Consider the following 19,387-nt stretch of genomic DNA (forward strand, 5'->3'; position numbering starts at 1 on the left):
CTGTTGTACCTTTGCTCTCAGCCGCAGGCGGTCAATGGTGTTCTCAGCCTCAGCGTACTTGGTCAGCAGTTTGTGGTAGTCCTCCTGGAAGGAGAGGGAGGAGAGCACATGTCAGGGTCACGTAGGGGTGTTACTGTCACCGAGTATTTATATAGCAACATAAATGTCCAGCTGGGGGAGGGTGGACGCTGAAGGAGCAGTTAGCCACCGGGTATGAAAGTGCCCGGTGCATGTGTACACAGACACGCATACACTGCACGTGGAAACACTGCAGAAACATATGCCTCAGGTAATAGGGACTTCAGAATTTAGTCTGCAAACCAAGAATCAATACATCAAAAAATTAGTTCCCCCTCTGAACACATGCGCACACGATATTCTACCTGAGCAAGTGACTCTAGTTTCCCTGCTGTTAATCCTAATGCCCTGTCATTAACACCCCATGCAATGATCTGCCCCATGGCAGTGCTGACCGGGATTCCAGAGGGATGAGCGTCCCCCGTCAACATGGTCTCCTAGTCCAGAGGCGACAGCGTACAGGTAAAGGCTCCAACATTTATTCCCTCCAAGTTCTGTGGCCCTTTCTGCCCAGCTTCTTGCAGGAGGGAAAAGGGGGTGCCCTCTGATTTCAAACCTGTGTAGAGATCCCTAGTCTCTCTCCTAATAAGGTTTCCCTGGTTTGTGAGAGGTGGAAGTTACCTGCAGCTGCTTCACCAGCTCAGTGGCTTGCTGCGGGGACCTGAACTCCTCGGGCACCATGGTGGTGGAAGGGGTAGGGCATTTTTGCGGGGATCCCTCCGTGCTGCTCAGCAACACCTCCCGGACGATCTCCGCAGGAGACTTGAAGACCATGGGGCTCGCTGAGCCCCTGGCCCTCATGGGCAGAGTCCTGCCCCGCGGAGGGCGGTAACTCTGATCGTCCTTTGGGAACTTCACCCGCGGCTCCACCTTGGACAAATCCGGCAGCGGGTAGTTGAGCTGGCCTCGCCCGTATCGCGAGGCATCGGCTGCAGCCAGGGATGGCCTGGCGGGGCCTGACTTGGGCGAGCCAGACCGCTCTGCCTGCTCTCCGACGTTCCCCTGAGGGCTCAGGGACCTGGACTGCCTGCTAAACTTGGAAGGGAGTGCTGGGGAAATGGCCTTCTTCAGCTTCCGAGCCCTGTCCTGCTGCTGGCTGCCAGCCTGCCATAGGGAAGGGGGAGTCTTTGTTGCCTGGAGCCTTGAGCTCTCCGAAGGCTGAGGCGGAGGCACGGGGTGGTGGTGGGATGCCCTCGCTCCATCAGCAGAGGCAGCCTTGGAGACGGTTCGGGGCGGGTCCTCCACGCTCTCAGTATAGGAGGGGTCTGGGAAGGTCTCTGCGTCGATGCTCGGGGCATTCTGAAGGTCTTCCACAGACAGGTGGTGCAGGAGGCTCCGGCTCAGGCTCCAGCGGGGGGAATCGGCCAGCGGGCTCAGCTTGGGGCTGTCCAGCTGCCCGCCTGAGGGCGACGAGAACTCCGTTTCTGTGGGGAACTCCGGGCTCTCTCTGAGCCGGCTCCGGCTTTCAAAGACATTAGCTCCGGTTCTCTGGCTTGGCTTGGAGGAGCGCTCCGGCAGGGTGCTGGAGGGGGGCGGGCTGACGTCGGAGTGTCCCGAAAGCTCCTCTCCGCCGTCCGTGGTGAAGCTGAAGGATTTGCCGTAGTCCCTGTACAGAGCCTGGGCGTCCCGCAGAGCATCGGGGCTAGCGCTGTACTCTGAGCCATACTGGCCATCGAAAGAGAGCTCCGGGTAGCCCTCCCCTTCACTCCCTGCCTCCCAGTCCCCCTCCTGTCTCTCCACGTCCCCTGAGCTGGCTCGGTCCTCATCCTCTTCAGTCATGTCTAGCTGCCTGTCTCTCTGTGGATGCCAGTGGGCTGGGGAGGTTAGGTCCTCCTGTGTCCCATCATGCTCTAGCTCCTCACCGTCATCTGGAAAACAAACAACAGTGCTGCCGTCACCAAGTGCTCAATGGTTTCTTTGTTCATTTGATTTTTGCCCCATGAACGGAACCCCAAAACTGCTCAGGAGAGTTGGATTCTATTCCTGGCCTGCCACTGGCTTGCTGAAGGACTTTGGGCAAGTCACATCCCTGTCCCATGCCTCGGTTTCCCCATGTGTAAATGGCAGAAATGATACTGACCTCCTTCGTTAAAAGTGCTCTGTAAGAACTAGGTGGGAGTATTATTATTCCTACAAACATGGTTTTTGTTTTGTTTTTTAATAATAATCCATGCTTTTTGCCCCTATATTTTCCTGCTGCAGAGAGTCCCACAGGTCATGTTACTTAGAGAAATAGAGATCACACATACGTAACTGTAATTCTTTCCAGTTCTGCCATTTTAAAATATACTGCCTTTTAATCCTTTCCGAGTGCCCTCTTGTTCCGTTACAAGATGGGAGCAGCCCGAGTGGCTTTCTCTGCACCATGCATACATTTCTAGACCTCCAGCATCTCTCTTTTCTATTCTCCAAGCCAAGCCAACTAGTCCTTGGGTAAAATATTTAGACGTGCCTTAGCAAGCTAGGTTCCATTGACTTCCAGTGAGGCTCCCAAGTGCCCAAGTCACTTTTGAAGATAAGACTCGGGCGCTTTTGAACATTTTACCCTTAATTTTGTCAACCTGGAAAGTCATATGGAAGCTCCCCTTGCCCGGCGGGTCCAATTCTCCTCTCACACCATTTTAACGCTGGTGGAACTCCATCAACTTCAGTGGAGTTTCTCCTGTCCTGCTGGGGTACATCAAGAGTATCAGGACAAATGTCCCCAACCATTTTTATTGTCCCTGCTTTGGGATGTTTCTATTTCTGTTACGGCTTTAAGGGGAGATGGCCAACCCTTGAATGCTATCTTCCAGAGTAGGACTTCAGTATATATGCAACACTGAGAATATATTTAGGGGGTCATCATCTCATTAACCACATGAAGATATTTGCATATAATTCCTTTGCCCTCAATATAGGCTAAGGCTACATCTACCCGGCAGTTGGGAGGCATGGCTGAGCTAGTGGAGATGGAGCTAGCGCACTAAACAGAGAGGTAGCCGCATGGGCAGCGGGATGGGCTAGTCACCCGAGTACAGTCCCCGCCTGGTACTCTAGGCCCGTAGTCAGGCGGCCAGTCTGGCCCTCCGCCCATGCAGCTGGATCACAGGTCACCATACGACCTGCAATCACCCTTCCCAACGGCAGTGCAGGCAAACCCTGGATATCTTCTTGACTCTTCCGGCCACCACTGAGCAGATGCCGGCAAGGACAGCTCGGTCTTTTACAACGAAATCCAAACCCACCACTGCATCTGACCGGCCCTTAAGGATTTCTTCCCGGACGCATTACTTTGCCCTGGACGGCCCTGACATTCACCCGCCCCCACCCATTTGCGTGGCTCCTTTTTTCAGCTCCTTCCAGAGTTTCTCACACTCTTCCTTTGTCCCAATTCACTGAAATGTTGGTACCATCAGGAAATGCTACTGCTTCCACTGTTCCCTTCCTAGTCCAAGGTCTTAAACTCCTCAGCATTAGCGTGGTTTCCCTTTTAACCGACGTACACACTGACCAGTCCATCTCCACATCCCTGGGAACAATCATCATCCCCAGCCATTGGAACGCAAGGTGCAGAGAGGAAGGGTAATATTTTCTGAAATGCCCAAATGATTTAGGTGCCGATGTCGCAATCTGGGCTCCTTCGTGATTAGGGCCATGTCTATACAGCAAAGGAAATACCCCAGCCAACTTGGGCGCAGGTTGCGGAGCCGTTTCGTTGCTGTGTCGACGTCGGAGTTCGGGCTGGAGCCCCAGCTCTGGGACCGCCCCAGCTCTGGGACCCTCCCACCTCTCAGGGTCCTCGAACCAGACCGAGCCCAGACGTCGACATGGCAGCGAAACAGCCCCACAGCCTCGGCCCCACGAGCCTGAGTCGGCTGGCACAGGCCAGCTGCGGTGTCTGGTTGCTGTGTAGACTTAATTTTAGGCACTTGTGAAAATGTACGGTAGGTGACTTGCCAAGACACAGCCGCAATCTGGTATCAAAGCTGAGAACAGAAATCAAGATTCTCCTGGCAGGGGTTTCATACTTCTAGGCTGTGTCCTGACCAGCACTAGTCCTGGTGTTTGCTCCCCACGGAGACGCCAGCTGTTAACATCTTTCCATGCTGCGCAACGATCATTTATTTATTCCAACTCTGGGCTTCCCAGCTAGCAACATGCTGGGACTTTGCCTCTTACCATACAGTTCGAAAGGTTCCTTCACAGAAAGCAGATTTCTACCAACACACATGGACTGTAGCCCATAACTGTGGCCACACTGAGAGGTAGAGGAGGTAGACGCAGGTCCATATTCCCTGCACAACACCTGATGCAGCTGGCATTCCCCTCTTGTGCGTCAGACATGTCAGGGGAAAATCTGCTTGAGTGAATTTCCTGAGAACTGGCAATTCCCAACAGGAGGGCTTCTCTAGCCTGCAGCCATAGCACCTTCAGCCCAGATCCTGCCAGGTCTCATAAGCTGAACGACATCAGACCTAGTCAGTGCTCGGGTGAGGGACCTCCAGGAAAACGTTAAGGCATTGCAAGGATGGGCACTGGCATTCCCACAGGTAGCACTCTCTTTGCCCCAGTGCTGTGACGCTGAATGAGATTATTCGCCGCAGGCCCTCATCCCTTGTGATCATGAAAGACCCTCAGTGTTTTCTGCAGGTGGAAGGACGCTGCTAATAGGTGTGTGCTGGCCACATGCCAACTGCGGTTTCAATCAGATACAGAATGGCTCTTCCCTTCCTGTACTAAACTGTTGTGAGGCGCACATCCGATGGGTTCAGTGTTCTACCCCAGAGGTAGCTGCATTTTACTGGCAATACCTAGACACTTAAGCTCACTGGAATTAGTCTTCAAGGCATGTGAGCTGCATTTCCCAGGACCCAGCAGACTACGGGGGTCTGGAGAAAACACCCCATGCCCTGGCATCGCCCATCCCCCCGTGGCAGTTACTCTCTGCTCTGAGCTATCTCCGTAGTACATGCAGGCTACCAGAGGAAGAGGAGAGAAGAGAGAACCGACTCACCAGCGGGTGGGCTCCTGGCATTGTCTCCTTGGACACTGCTCCACTCAAACTCCTGCAGTTCACGAAGGTCGAAGCTCCTGACACTCTGGGCCAAGAGCCCCTCGGGGGAAGGTGGCCCCTTCAGAAGCCTGACGTTTCCCAGGAACTCCAGTTCTGCGGGCTCCTGGGCCGGGGACTCACCCCACTGGCCAGCGCCACCCACCAGTCCGTTCTCATCCAGTCCAGCAACTCCCTTCTCCTCCATGTATCCCTCAGACCCCTGCTCCACCTCCTCCTCCTCCCAGTGCTGCCGCTGCCCAGAGCCATGGCCAAGGTCCACCTCTCCCCAGCAGGCCCACGGTGCCGCACCGGCCATGTCCTGCCGTCCCCGGCGAATGGCGTGAGGTGATGCGGCAGGGCGAGAAGCCTGCTAAGGAGGCACCTGCCGGGGCAGAAGAGGCTTCACTTGCATCATTTCATGGGGCAGGCGCCGAGAAAGCTCCGGGGGCTGGGGGCGCCTTGCTTCCTTGGGAAATGTAGGTCACATCGCGGCTCCATTCAGCGCTTCAGTATCCTGCCTGCAGCTAAGAGGAGACAGGCAGAGAGAGGGAGAGACGCGTCATGGCAGCCAGGAGGGACACAGTGGGCTCTATTCAGACAGTACCTCTCCCTGTGTGTGCCCCCCCACCAGCACAGAGATGTCAGCTGCTGCCTGAAGCTTCCCCCACCAGCTCTCCCCATCCCCATCTCCAAGGGGAGCCAAGTCACCTCAGGGATCGTACCCTTCCCTCCCCAAATAAGGGAGGGGGCAGGAACCTCCCCGCCCCCCAAAGGGGCCCAACATCCAGGCTAGGCGCCACATAGATGCCGTCGTGCTGCGGCCTCGTGACACGGGCGCCGTCACGTCTCCACACAGCGACGTCCTGGGTCTCTGTCCAAGGCAACGTCCCACGTGGAAGCTGGGAAGGTGGCACCCTGCCCGCTCCCTGGGCTGCTGAGCCCGCCGGCCCCACGCGGCGCTCCCCTCTTGACACTGGGCATGCTGCTGGGAGCCCCAGCCCACTCAGACGCACTCCGGGCGAGTGGCAAAGAACTGCTTACTGGTATGGCGTGCTGGGCCACAGCCTGAACCCAGCACCACGTCCCGCGGCCCTGCACGGGTAACCCCCACACCTTCTGGGGGTGGTGCTCTGTCCCAGCTCGTGGCACCGAAACCACTTAGAGAGAGAGCCTTAAACGAGTCTGTTCTCCAGCCTTAGCTAACAACCAGCTGGCTTTTAGCTCGTGCAGTGGAGCCTCATGCACTAAGCTCCAGAGGTCCTGGGTTCGATGCTGCCCACTGACAACCGGGGTCTGTTGGCGTTACACACGCAGCAACTCAACATCAGCAGGGCGGGTCAGTGGCCTTCATCTTCCCACACAGCCATCTCCCTGCCCTTCCTTCCAGGACACATAGCCCGAAACACAATCCCTCCCTGCCTCTTGCCAGCCCGGTCCCAGGATCACAGCCGCTCCACAAGCAGGCAGAAGGGAGCGCTGTGCCGTAATGCGCACGCACCTCCCCACTCCCAAAGCCTCGCTCGTCGTGATGTCGGCAGGCGTGGGCAGCGTATTCAAGAGCTGCCGGGCCTCAAACGTAAGTCTAACCTCTGAGCAGGCTGGCCATACCGTCCTGCCAGCCCTTCAGCGAACACCGCGCCCCTTCACCTGGGCATGCAGACAAGACCTGCCATGAAACCCGGCAGGCCCATCTGCGGTCTGCGCCAGGCGTCAGTGCCAGCCACATTCAAAGTGGGCATTAGGACCAGTGCTCCTCCATCCTGGAGCAGATGAGGCAGCTTCGGGTCTGCCAGGGAGGTCACACACAAACATGGCATTGCTCAGAGCGCCATGGCGGCTTTCCAGCAGCAGCAGCTGGAGAGGCTGCAATTCTCCTACAGGGGAGCCTATTCAGGGCAAGGACCGGCTCCACCCCACCCCCTCTTCCGTGCAGCTGGAGACACACGGACCCACTGTTACAGGCCACTCCGTCACGGCGAGCAAAGCAATCAATGGCTGGATGGGCGCTGCACATCAGGCAACACTGTCGGAGCAGTCGTGGAGGGGGTGCCCAGGAGGCGCTGCAGGGAATGGTGAGGGGGGCTGGCTGTGGGGGAGCTCCTAGCTGTGCTGGTCCCCGTCTCAACACAGCATTGGAGAAATGCCAGTCCAGCCCCAAACAAGTCAGGTCACCTGTCCCGCTGGAAGCACAAACCAGGTGGTAGCTCTGCGAGGGGGTGATGTGCCACAGCCCATCTCCTCCTGTGGCTGGGGTGAGGAAAAGGAAATTCTCACCTCCTCAGCCGCTGGGGGAGAGCTGCCCGGTGTACACGCTGGCTGGGCCTGCGGAGCGGAGACCTCGCCCGGGGGGGGCCGAGAGCCCCCCTATCCCCCAGACTGCACTCAGCGGCAGAACTTCCTTGGCCTCCTCTCTCCAGTCCCGTCCCCCCCGCATATACTCAGCCTCAGCGGGAAGCGACCGCAGGAGTCCGACGCACCACCCCAAAGGAAGGGAGGTCAGTGCTGCTCTGTGCCATTAGGGTTTGGAGCCCAGGGCAGCAAGAACCAGGGGAGCAGCTGGACCTGGAGCTGCCCTGCGAGGAGCCTCCCACCGTGCCTGGGCATTGTGTGCCGGGAAGCGGCTCCCAACAGCCTGGGGAGAATCTTACGCAGCTGAGCTGATGTTTATCCTCCCCCCACATCCACCAACAGCCCCACTCTCTCCCTTCCTCTGTCTCTTTGCTGCAAGGGCCTTTCCCCAGCCACTTCACCCCCACTCAGCACTCAGTTCTGTCCCGTCAGGACACGCCTTTGAGAAAAGAACCCACTGCAGGAGCGCGCAGGCATCCCCAGGAGCACCTGGGGCCATTGCTCCGCCAGGCAGGGGGACCTCAGTACATCTGCATAACGAGACAGTCTGCTCTGCTGCCTCTTCATGGGGCCCCAAGGAGCGGGTGATCTGCATGCTTCCCTCTGTGCAGGCTGCCTGCCGCCAGCTCCCACAACTCTCCCACTGAGGCAGGATTGGGCAAACTCCCCCTGGTATCCTCCAGGCTGCAACGGAGGGATCAGAGAGCAGGCAGAGGACCCCAGGAAACTCCTGTCTTGCTCAGCTCAAAGCTAGACGTTCTCTCCCTCTCTGCACTGGGCACCGCCCATGGCTGTGCCAGGCACTGATCAGCCCAGCTCCTTGGTCCTGCGGAGCCAGGAATTGGTCACCAATATCTGCACGGTCAGACCCTTTGCCAGCCAGTGACGCCTGCATCCACGGCGTGTGCCGGCTACGTTACTGGACATGACCCTGTCGTGCAAACTCCTGCCGTGTGCCATCAGGGAGCAGCGCCTCATGCGTTTACACTGCCAGCGTGAGCCGGAGTGCGTGTGCAGGGAGCCCATCGGCCATCCTGTCTGTCCGATAAACATCCTCTGGCCCTGAAACCGCTCAGCCTCGAGCCGCTTGTTTCATGTCACTAGCCAGTTTCACCCCGTCTGCCTCTTTTCGCACTTCGTCCTTCCCTTTGCAACGGGACCTTCCCTTCTAGGGCAAGGTGCCACAAAGCTACTGCAGGCCGTTTGCCCGATCCTGGCTGCCGTGGACCAAGCGAAGCTGCTTAACAGCCAGGCCGCTGTACTGGCGAACAAGCCGACTGATGTTCAGCGGTGCCGGGCACCTACAGTTCCAGCTGGAGTCAGTGGCCCTGGGATGCCGGCAGAGGTACTGGGGACACCAATCCCCTGTGCGGTGGACACCAAGCTGCTCAGGGGACACGGTGCCCATCAAGGCCTAGATCACTGGTTTGAATCTGGTTCCAGGAGAGTAGCAAGCAGCCAACCACTGGTGGCCTGTGTGAAATGAGCGGTTGGGTCTCAGCCTTGTGCCCACTGGGGAGGCGTCCACGGAACAAAATCCACCAACCCAAATCATCACACGATGAAGAGTAGCCAAGGACGCGAACGGGCCCTGGAAGCCCAAATGCCCTGGTGGTCTCAGCAGCGATGCCTCCGGGGGCCAAGGCTCCCGGTGTGGGTGGGGAGGCTTGCTCGGCTGCAGACCCAGCTGTTCCTGTCCTGTGCACCAGCGAACGACTGGCCTCCAGCACCGCATTCACTTTCACTTTTAACGAGCAATGCCCAACACAGCCCCTCCCACTCCACCCTGCCAGGCTCCAAAGCCAATGGGCCGCTCCTGAGCTGAGAGCTCACAACTCACCGTAGTCTGGCCTCAGCCAAATTCAGACTCAAGATTGGGAAGGGAAAAAAAAAAAAAGAAATCAAAGAATAAAACAAGCCTCACCCCAGCACTGTCCCTCTCGTCGGTGCAGTCTCGGTTAAAACTCCGCTCCCATCACTAACCCCGAGAGTGCTGGCAGGCTCCAGCTTGCCAGCCACATGAATGCTCTGGAGTCCCCAGCATTAACTCCGCTGCTGTCAGCTCTTGTTCCTGTGCCAGGCCCTGCCCCACAACCGCTTCCTCCCCTCTGGCAGCCAGGAGCAAAATCGCACCCCAACAAACTGCTCTGCTCTCCCGTCTTCCTCGCTGTGGAACAAGGAAGCAGAATGTTCTCTCAGCTGTGACCCCAACCCCCGGTCTTCCCCCCCCACGCGATGCCTCACCCAAAGAAGGTATTATAATAAGTCCACAACTACCTGGGACTTCCCTGTCACCACTGCTGTGCACCGTGGCCACTCAAACCTTCAGTGCCATTGGGTTTAGAACTGAGATCCCCCCGTTAAAAAAAAACAAAACAAAACACAGGCCCCCTTCATTTGGGCTACTGGAGAATCACCCTCAGCTGTTAGCAGTATAGGGCCAATGACACACAGCTGCACAGTTCTGCACAACTGGGCACACATCATCCAATACAGGGCATGCATGTACACACACACACCCCCTGCTCATTCCTGGATTAAATCCCAGGACACTAATGAGCAGCACGTGGGTCTTTAGCTGGGGCGAACAAGGTCAGAGCGCTAGGGGGCAGTAATGAGCCACTCCCAGAGAGCATTGTAGCTTCTGCCACCTACCAACGCCCACCCCAAAAGGATGATGCAGGGGAAGGAGCTAATGCAAAGACACCTAGCTGGTAGGGGGAGCTCGACCTGCCAAAGCCAGCGAGGACTTATCCCCCACAGTCACAATCCCCCAGGTCATTCAGCAGGGGAACAAGCTGGGCTCGCCACCGGGCAGTTGGAAGCGGAGAGAAGAACCTCAAACAAGGGCATTACATGTCCCTAGAGCCCACCACAGGGTCCGTGCAGTGAAACCCGGAAAGGGGCAGACGGGCTTTGTTTCAGGATGGAGAGCTCCAAGGCTCTCCCGCCCTCCAGGATGTGTGGGCGGGCATGGAGTTGTTTGAGGTTCTTCCATTTCCCCCCAACCCTCTGGTAGCTATGCAGATTCGGGCGAGAAGCAGTCAGCCAGAGTTAGCGGGGGAAGAGAGCCAAATAAGGGGGGAGGCCGACAGCCGAGAGAGAGGACAGCAAAATACGAGAACAGCCAGACTGAGCTTGGAGCCTGTTCACTGTCTGCACGGAACCGTGTCGGTGTGTATGGCAAGTCAGACTGTGTGTGAAAGAGGCAGTGGCTGAGATCCAGCAGACTCATTCCACTGATGACCTAAGGGCAGGACTGGAGAACTTTCACTCCCTTCCTCTCCAGCTGATGCCTTATTATTGTGGCCTGGGGTTTCCCAGTGACTAGTGATTTCAAGAGCCCAAATAGAGATGCTTTAAAGGGACCTGTCAGACACCCATGCTCTGGAAATCAGGCCCCTCCCCAAGGGGGCTCATGTTGGGCTTTTGAAACCCCTGGCCTCTCTCTGTGGTTGTAGCACCTTTGGGCCCCAGTCAGGAATCAGGGCCGCACTGTGCTAGGCCCTGTACAACCAGGATAGATATGGCCCCTGCCCCAGCTCACAATTCAACACGTAGTGAAATACACCCCACCTTTCTCATTATGCCCTTCTCTCTCCCCGCATACACAGGCCCTGGCGGGTTTCTTCTGCCTGACACAAGACCCACACCCCTCCACTCACCGCAGCCACAGGCTCACTGTCCCTAGCCTGGGCCCTGGCTGCCAGCTGGCACCCCAGAGCTGGCCAAAGGGCCGAGCCATAGCTCTAGAGGAATGCTCTAAGAAGGGGAAGAAGTCAGACTGCAGGAATTCTCCTGTGCTGCCAAGATTCCTGATACTTCAAGACACCGAAGGGCAACACAGACGTCTCTCTGATCCCTTCCCCTGGAAGGAGATCAGTCCTGCCCACGGCAGCTCGTGCCCCACCCCTCGCCCCATCTGAATGCCTTCGCAGCTTTCAGCACCCTGTGCCTGCTCCAAACCCACACCCTCTGCATCACAGGTGAGCAGGTGGCCCCAGAATGGCAGCCACAGCACCGCCCCGCTGCCGGCTGCGACCCCAGCTCCCTTAGGTGAACGGGCAGCCGCTCCGAGCCGGAGCTGCAGCTCAGAGCCAACGGGAACCTGCCTCTGAGTGGGGAGGCTCAGAGCCCCCAAGGCCTGGCAGTAGGGCACACAGTCACCTCCCATCTCCTGCCCCCTCCCATCATCACCAGCCAGAACAAAAGCAGGAGCACTGGAGGCTGATATTATCCACCCACAGGCCAGGCCCAGCACGGGCAAGGGTGGTGCCAGCTTCTCCCAACACTGCCCTGCCAACAGGCCTGAGCCTAATCTGCAGGAGGCCCCTACTAGACACTCAGGTAAAGAATGTGATAGAAACCCTGTAGTGTTCAGGGCCCTGGTCCTCGGCTGGGATGGCTAACAAGCAAGCTGGCTAAAGTCAGTCGGGGAGGGGGGTGATTTTCATGGCCAGGGCCACTGCTGGGAGCCAGACAGCAACTCACCAAGTCGTCGTCTTCTGCAGGTCACTGAGCCGGCAGCACTGCCTTGATCTCAGCGGCGCTCCAAGAGTGCCAGGAGAGAGTGGTAAAGAACCACAGGGAAAGCTGATTTCTGCTAACACCGAACAGGGAGCTTTGCTGGGATAAAGCAAACAGTGTCATCCCTCGAGTTACCCAACCATAAGGCTTCTGCCTAGAATCTTCCCCAGCTCTCTTCCACCTGGCTTCCTGCTACATTTTTCGCCGAAGCAGTCCCGGCTGCTGCCATGGAAATGGTCTGAGATATCCAGTGGGACTGGAGGTGGCCCGTACATTCATGAATGGGAGGGAAGCACCCACAGCAGGTGGTAACAGTACCCGGGTTTTCTGGGAGGCTTCCTTCTGGCCTGGAGTTTTAAACCCAAATTTTCAAAAGCTGTCCCTGATTTTGGGTGCCCAACTTGAGGCAGACACCTGATTTTCAGAGGTGCTGAGCACCCGCAGGTCCCATTGACGCCAGTGGTGGGTGCTCGGCCCCACTGAGAATCAAGCCCAAGGTGCCTTAAATTGGGTACCCAGAATCAGTGGTCACTTGGAAAACATGGGTCTTGCAGCATGCATGCCTGCATGCACAGAAGCAGGAGTCGGGAAAGATGCATGATTCACATCCAGGTTGCCCAGCTTTGCTTCCCTTACTGCTCTTTTTCCCTGGCGCAACTCCAGAAACCCACAGCCCTTTCAAAGCAGCGGCAGGAGCTGGTTCTGAGCCGCCTGCATCATTACAACCCGTGTAACTTTCCGAACAGGACTCCCTGCTACAGTCAGACCCAATGGAAGAGAAAACAGCTCTCAAGAGATAACTGGTGTTAAATTAGTGTTTTGTTTTCTCTCAGGGCGTCAAACCACAGCCATCAACACAAACTCCCTCCAGGCCACAGGAGCAGGTGTGTCAAACTCCCTACAAGCCACACAGGCAGCGTGGCTACTCCCAACATACTCGTTACAACCCAGACCAACGGTGTGAAACGCCCCAAACACACGCCCTATGCCCTGGGAAAGCGGGAATCCAGGCCATTTTCATTTCGCAATGACGCTGCCAAGACTCATTCACTCAGTTTTACTCATCAACCAAATAGCTTCTTCTCTTACTGTTGCTCAGAATTAGTACACCCCTGCCCCTGGAAAAACTCAAATTGGCTTCCTTAATCAAAACATTCCCCTCCATCGCAACACACACACACACACACACACAAGGCTATGGCTGATGTAGCTTTGGGATAAACTCTTAGTTGCATGCTGATAGTACAGACTCCATACTTGGTTAATGCTAGGAGTCCATCAACATACATAAAGTTAAGGAAATGCATGGCAACACTGTGACAAAAAGGGGCTAAATGGTTTTACTTGCAATTAGCTATAATGATAGTTAGCTTTGGTGCTAAGATCACATTGGTAGCAATGGAGGGGCAGAGGGAGTGCCTTGTGGTACTGCAGCTTTGGACTGGGAATTAGCAACTGTATTAGCTGGATTGGTAAACTGGAGGTGGGATCCCCGCTGGATGACTGCTGGTTGCTTGGGCTACTGGTGGTGAAAAGCTTAGACGAATCCTACTAAAAGGAATGTCAGTTGCAAAGGATCCTGGGAGCACAGAAACGACCACAGCAGATCAGATGAACGGTCCATCTCATCCAGTGTCCTGCCTGACAGTGGCCAGCTGCAGATGGTCAGAAAAGTGCCAGAAACCTGACAGGGGACAATTATGCAATGGGCTGCCTACAGCCGGAGCATTGTGCCTGTATCAATGTGACCCTAGCAAGTGATCATAGCGGGAGAAAAGAGGCACAGGGCATTTAATGCAGACAAGTGGTCATTGAGTGCCCAGTTCTGCCAACCTCACTCGCGCCAAGTCGTGCTTTGTTCCAGGGGTAACCCAACGATTTCAGTGCGGCCAACCCTGGTATTACTCATGGTGAGCAAGGGGGACAGAATCAGGCCCCAAAGCATTGTGGACCGTGGGAGGGGGAGGAGGAGGGAAATCCATCCAACTTGGACATCCGAACACCCCCACCGAGGAGCTGGGTGAGTCTTTTTGGACTTGGATCCGCTCCAAGATGCTCAGTGTTCCACGGCGATTCGACCCCTTGTCTCTACTGCCGGAAACAGCAGAACTGGAGCCAGGAACCCGGGCAGGCAAGGGGTTCTCAGCACCTACAAGTAACCGACGCTCCAGCCTGGGGCAGGGCAGCCCAGAGGCAGCAAGAGGAACAAAACCTCCAGTGCAAAGCTCAGACCAAGAAGCAACCCCACCTCCTCCCCAAGTTCGACAAACCGCACAGCAGCCCAGTTACCCAAAACCTGCCAGGATCAACCTGCTCCCTACGAAGACTCTTCCCCTCTCCCCACACCCCTAAAGAGACAGACCTTAAAGCCACTTGTATTCAGCACCATGATAATGATAACTTCAGCGACTGGGGCTACTTGCTGCCTTCTGAACAGGTCTTAGAAAATCTGCTACTTGCCCACTCTGCCTGTCTGGGCTGCTGTTGGCGGAAGCCTCCCCACGTAACGTGTATTAGTGACCCGAGTTTCAAAAGGTGCCAAGCAAGTCAGGTGCTCAGCACTTCTGAAAAGTCAGCCCATACATACCCTCTTCTTTGGCAGAGCTAGGCTGAAACCAACCCCGCCGGATCAAAACGCCCCCCCCCAGACTTCCGGGCAGGCTCCAGCTCGGGTCAAACATCAGCCTTGGGAACAAACCTGGCGCGAGTTTGGACCTGGATCCACCCTTTGAGGTTCAGGCCTGTCTGACTCGCTTAGCCACAGCCTAGGCAACAGCTACAAACAAAGCTGTGATCACCGCAGCACTCAGACAGGGCGGCCTCTTGCTTCACACGCGCCCCCCGCACGCTGCAGGAAATCCCCACCGAGGCAAAACAGAGCAACAGAAAGTCTCGCTGGTTTGGGGCAGCGGCGACATTAACTGTCGGGCTCAGGAGACACCGGACGGCCAGGGGAGCAAGGCAGAGCCCCCAGACGGGGAGTGGAAGAAGCAGCATCACAGCTGGATACCGTGGTGACGACACCACTCGAAATGCTGGGGCCATGGTGCCTGGGCTTCCCTTTGCCCGGCCTCCACATGGCCTGGCGTGCCCACCCCACACTGCATCCTGCTGCCCTTCTGGCCTCTCTAGCCTGTGCCAGCCTCTGTTTCCCTCTCCGCTCTGCTGCCCGGAAACTAGGCTCTGAGCAAAGACCCCAGATATTCCAACCCTCCAGCTGGCGAAGTGCCCGACATCCGGAGAGCACAGGGGCTGCCCAGGCGCCGGCAACCCTGGGGGAGCCGAAGCAGTGGGGTTGGAAGGTTAGATACACTCACCTGCTGCTTTCTGCCTTCTCCCTTAGCCGTTATAGGAGCCACTTTCCACACCCTCGAGTGCAGCCTGGCTCCCTGCTTTGGGTCCCCAGAGCCGTGCAGCCCTGCGGAGCTCAGATCACCTCTTTCCTAAAGTCTCTCTCTGTCTCTCTCCCTCCAGCTCTCAGGCGCCCCTGGCTCCTCTCCAGCCTGTGCTGTCAGACTGAGGAGCCTCTCCCCACGCGCTCCCTCCCCGCCCCCAATCTCGCTTTCGAAGGCAGAAGCAGGAAGCGTGCAGGCATATTTCCTACAAGTTTTCACGTGTGTGCGTGCAGACAAAACTTCTTAACCCCGTCGAGCCCTGCAAGCAGGCACGCACGAGCCCCGTGTGTCCAGACGGTTCATCCCACCATCCTCATCTCTTCCTGCAGCCATACTATAATCCCTTCCAGGGATTCCGTCTTAGCTGCAGCTTTAAAATGGATCCACTATCTCTGGTGAATTTAGTGCTGGACTCTCACCCCTGGAGCCTGCTATCCACAGAGCAGGGGCAGCGGTAGGGCAAGCTCCTTCCATGCTGCTCGGCCAATGTGCCACCTCTAGGGGCGAGGGCGGCATTCAGTGCTCACTGTGCCTTCAGTCCTTGGCTGATACTGCACAAAGACGCCTATCTACATATCTCCAAAGAGGGGCACCTGGTGAGAAAACTGGGGCCACACCTACAGTATGACAGGGCTGGGAGATGTCTCGGAGGTGTAGAGTGGGGAAAGCGACCGATGCTAAGAAACCAGGGACCATTCCTCCTAACCAGGGTTTGGCAGATATGAGATTAGCTTGTGTGTTGTGGTCACCTCTGCTGGGAACTGAATGGCGAGCTACCAACTCATGTCATTGAATGAATCGGACGGTAACAGCCTTTGGTCGCTAATGACCTCCCTTTGGGGATATTCACAGAGGGACATCCCTCCTTTGTAAAATGCTCGTGCTGACTTGAGCTGGCTTTGAAGATTTCGCTCCTCCCATATTGCAGTATCTGAGGTTCCTCTTTTGGTGTTGTGGGTTCCTTCTGCCCTTGTGTCTATGAAGCTGCATCTTGTTGGGGTCTCCGTTTCTACAGCCCCCCAACACCACAGCATCTCACTAGCACACATAGATGTATCCTCACCATACCCCCGGGGAGGGAAGTATCCCCCTCCCCATTTCGTGGATGGGGAAGCAAGGAACCCAAGGTCACACAGAAAGCCTGCGGCAGAGGACTTGGCTCCAGATCTCCTGACAGCTAGTTCTTGTGTTTTGACCACAAGACCATGCCTCTTCCTACATTACTCCGCGCTGCCTCTTTCATAGTGGGGTGCAGGCAGCTGATCTGTGTTGACAAGGACTGCACTCCGCCAGTCCGTTCTGTCCCTGGGGGATGGGAGGAGGAATATCACACACACCAGAATGAAGGGATAGTCGGAGCTGTGCAAAACTTAATAAGCAGCTCCGTGTTCTGACCCATATGTTTAAAAAAAAAGTCAAGAAAATAGAATACAAATTCCCCATGCAAGGCCAACATAAAACTTGCTCTATTTGCAACATCCTTGGGAGCCTGCAATAGGACCCTTTCCATAAGGCGATTTGGCCCCCGCACAAACTATTGTCAGGGCCATCTAGGCAGAGAACTGTTGCATGGGGGCTCATCACCCGAGACTATCTTTTTTTTTTTTTTTTTAGCAATAAAAGGCCTACTTAGGGAGACTGCATGGTCTAGTGGATACAGCACTGGACAGGGATTCATGAGACCTGGGTTCCAGTTCCACCTCTACACGGACCTGCTGGGTGACCCTGGGCAAGTCGCTTTTCCGCTCCGTGCCTCAGTTTCCCCTCTCACCCTTTGTCTTGTCTATTTAGACTGTAAACTCCTGGGGGCAGGGACTCCCTTTCTCGCCGTTTGTATAGCCCCAGCACAATGTGGTTCTGATCTTGCTGGGGACCTCCAGGTGCCACTGCCACACAAAAATTCATCGTCGTAATACTGTGGATGGGTCCGGGGCCGTTAACAGGATGCAGAGTGTTTCACCATTAGGTTGCCAGTTCAAATACAATCCAGGCTGATAGCGCCAAGGGCTTTGTGCTCCCAGGCGCTGAGCAGCCCCACCACCAGCTGAAAGCAACAGGCGCTCTCTGGTTGTTTGGTAGTCGAGGAGAGAAGAGTGGCTGCTCTCAGTCTGTGGCCGTCCCATTGTTTACTCTACCAGTGTGTTACAACCCTTCCCCCCACGCTGCGACTGTCTTGTCTATTTAGATTCACAGCTCTTCGGGGTGAGGCCTGTCTGGCTATTCAGTGTTTGTCCAGCGCCTAGCACAACAGGACCCCATTCTTCGTTGGGCTTTAGGCACTAACATAATCAATCGGATTAGCTCAATGGGTGTCCTAGTGGATGGCGGTCCATATGAACGCTGTGGGACGTCTGAGCAGGGAGGCAGAGGGAGATTGAATTAGACCGAAGACTGAACCGCCTCTCCCCCCGGCAAGAGGTAAGGGCATCACGTCAGGACCAAGGCCCATGGGTGAGACTGCGTGGGGGAAACCTTGCCCTGCTGCTGACAATGCTGCAGACGCTTCATGGATAAGGCAAGGAGATGGCTTCGAAGAACTGTAGACAGAGGATTCCAGCGTCCAGGACTGCCGGTCAGCACCTTTCCCCAGCAATACACTCACGCAGGTGACATCACGCGCACACAGAGTATTTGAAACAACAGGAGAGTCACGCAGAGGGAGAAGAGGCTGGCTTTCAAACAGCACGCTCCTAGACCCGGGTTTGGAAGCAGCCTCCAAACAGCATCACACACAGTGATGACTAAGGACCGACGTTCTTCTCCTTCACACTTGCTACTTCTAAGCAAAGACGACCCTAGAGTTTGGCATCAAAGCATGCCAGCTTCTCCCTGGGGGAGAAGGTGTTAGCAGGCTCCAGTGGCAGGTAGGAGACCCCAGGCTCTGGACTGGAGGCTAAGGAGAGAGACGTGCCACGGGCATGGAGAGGTAACGGGATACAATTGTAGACAAGTCTCTGATTGTTCAGGATCTGGGCGTGAGCTGACTCCTGCAGTTGTCTCCCCATCGCCCGTTACCATCTGGCAGGAGTGCCAGGGGTGCCGACGCCTCCCCAGCAGGATGCAAGGTGACAACATCATTTTGCGGCTGCCCAGGGGACAGGGGAAAGACAGGAACGATGCATGCTATTTTCTGCACAACAAGCATTCAGCGTCCGTGGCAATACCACCAGCATCTTGCAGTATGGGCCCACCCAAGTCTTTCGATTGATATCTAAGGGTGCTGGATTGAGCCCCGGAAGAGGAAAAGGAACTTGAGAACCCGTAGTGCCGACGACCGGGCTCAGAAAGAGAAGGGAAGGGAGGGGCTGCAATGTGGGAATGAATTAGAGAAGAGCAAAGTGGCACTGGCAAAATAAAAACTGAGCCAAACCTTCAGCCCAAAAAGAAGCCCACAGGATGCAAGAGAGGCTGTTTCTTTGTATTTCAGATCGCCAGGAACATCCAAATGCTCAGAGCAACCCCCTGCTCCCCGACACCCAGCTCTGCAGTCCCCGGAGATTCGGAGGTGCCGAGAAGCTGCCAAACACTCTGGCGATGATCCAAGCTGAGCCACTGAGGCTTGCCCATTTGTGGAACAAATATTTGCATTTAAATGCAGCTCGGCGCCTCGGGCAGAGAGAAGCAGGGCTGGTCTCGCAGCTCTGTGGCCTGAGCAGCCCCGGTACTTGAGAGCCCTGTATAATTACACACAATGGGGAGCAGAGAAGAGAGGGGTAATCATCGCTCCCCGGAACAGCAGTGCTGTAATTGGCATGCTGGGGGCGTGTTATGTGCTGGCATATTCATGAGAGGGTAATTAAGCTCTTACTGTGTAATTAGCGAGGAGGAGGAGGAGATTTGCCAACCCTCTGCAGTAACTGAAACCTCTGCATGGACTGGAATGTGTTTTGATTTGCTGTGGCCAGGACTAGGAGAGAGGCTGCTCTAGAACAGAGGGGAAGAGACCCAATACTTCCAGCCACTTCTTCCTAGGCAGGGGCCGGGCAAAGTGGGCTCAAGGTCA

At 56.1% G+C, this 19,387-nt stretch overlaps 1 protein-coding gene across 6 annotated transcripts in view; it reads right to left on the reverse strand.

The window, feature by feature from the left end:
- The window catches only part of AKNA (AT-hook transcription factor), a 73,076-nt gene that overhangs the window by 40,358 nt on the left and 13,331 nt on the right, over positions 1–19,387 (reverse strand). The window contains exons 1-4 of one of the 6 annotated variants that reach the window (XM_037879823.2): positions 15,307–15,561; positions 5,075–5,637; positions 700–1,946; positions 10–84 (exon numbers count right to left, since the gene is read on the reverse strand). In XM_037879823.2, the coding sequence (XP_037735751.1) occupies positions 10–84; positions 700–1,946; positions 5,075–5,429 (1,677 nt within the window). In that variant the 5' untranslated portion in view covers positions 5,430–5,637; positions 15,307–15,561. Of the gene's footprint in view, positions 1–9; positions 85–699; positions 1,947–2,623; positions 2,746–5,074; positions 5,638–6,154; positions 9,765–15,306; positions 15,562–19,387 lie in introns of those variants that run through there. The other 5 variants (XM_043530329.1, XM_043530330.1, XM_037879825.2 and 2 more) reach the window with 5 other exon arrangements.

Source organism: Chelonia mydas, chromosome 16 (genome assembly GCF_015237465.2).
Source record: "Chelonia mydas isolate rCheMyd1 chromosome 16, rCheMyd1.pri.v2, whole genome shotgun sequence".
Classification (NCBI taxonomy): Eukaryota; Metazoa; Chordata; order Testudines; family Cheloniidae; genus Chelonia; species Chelonia mydas.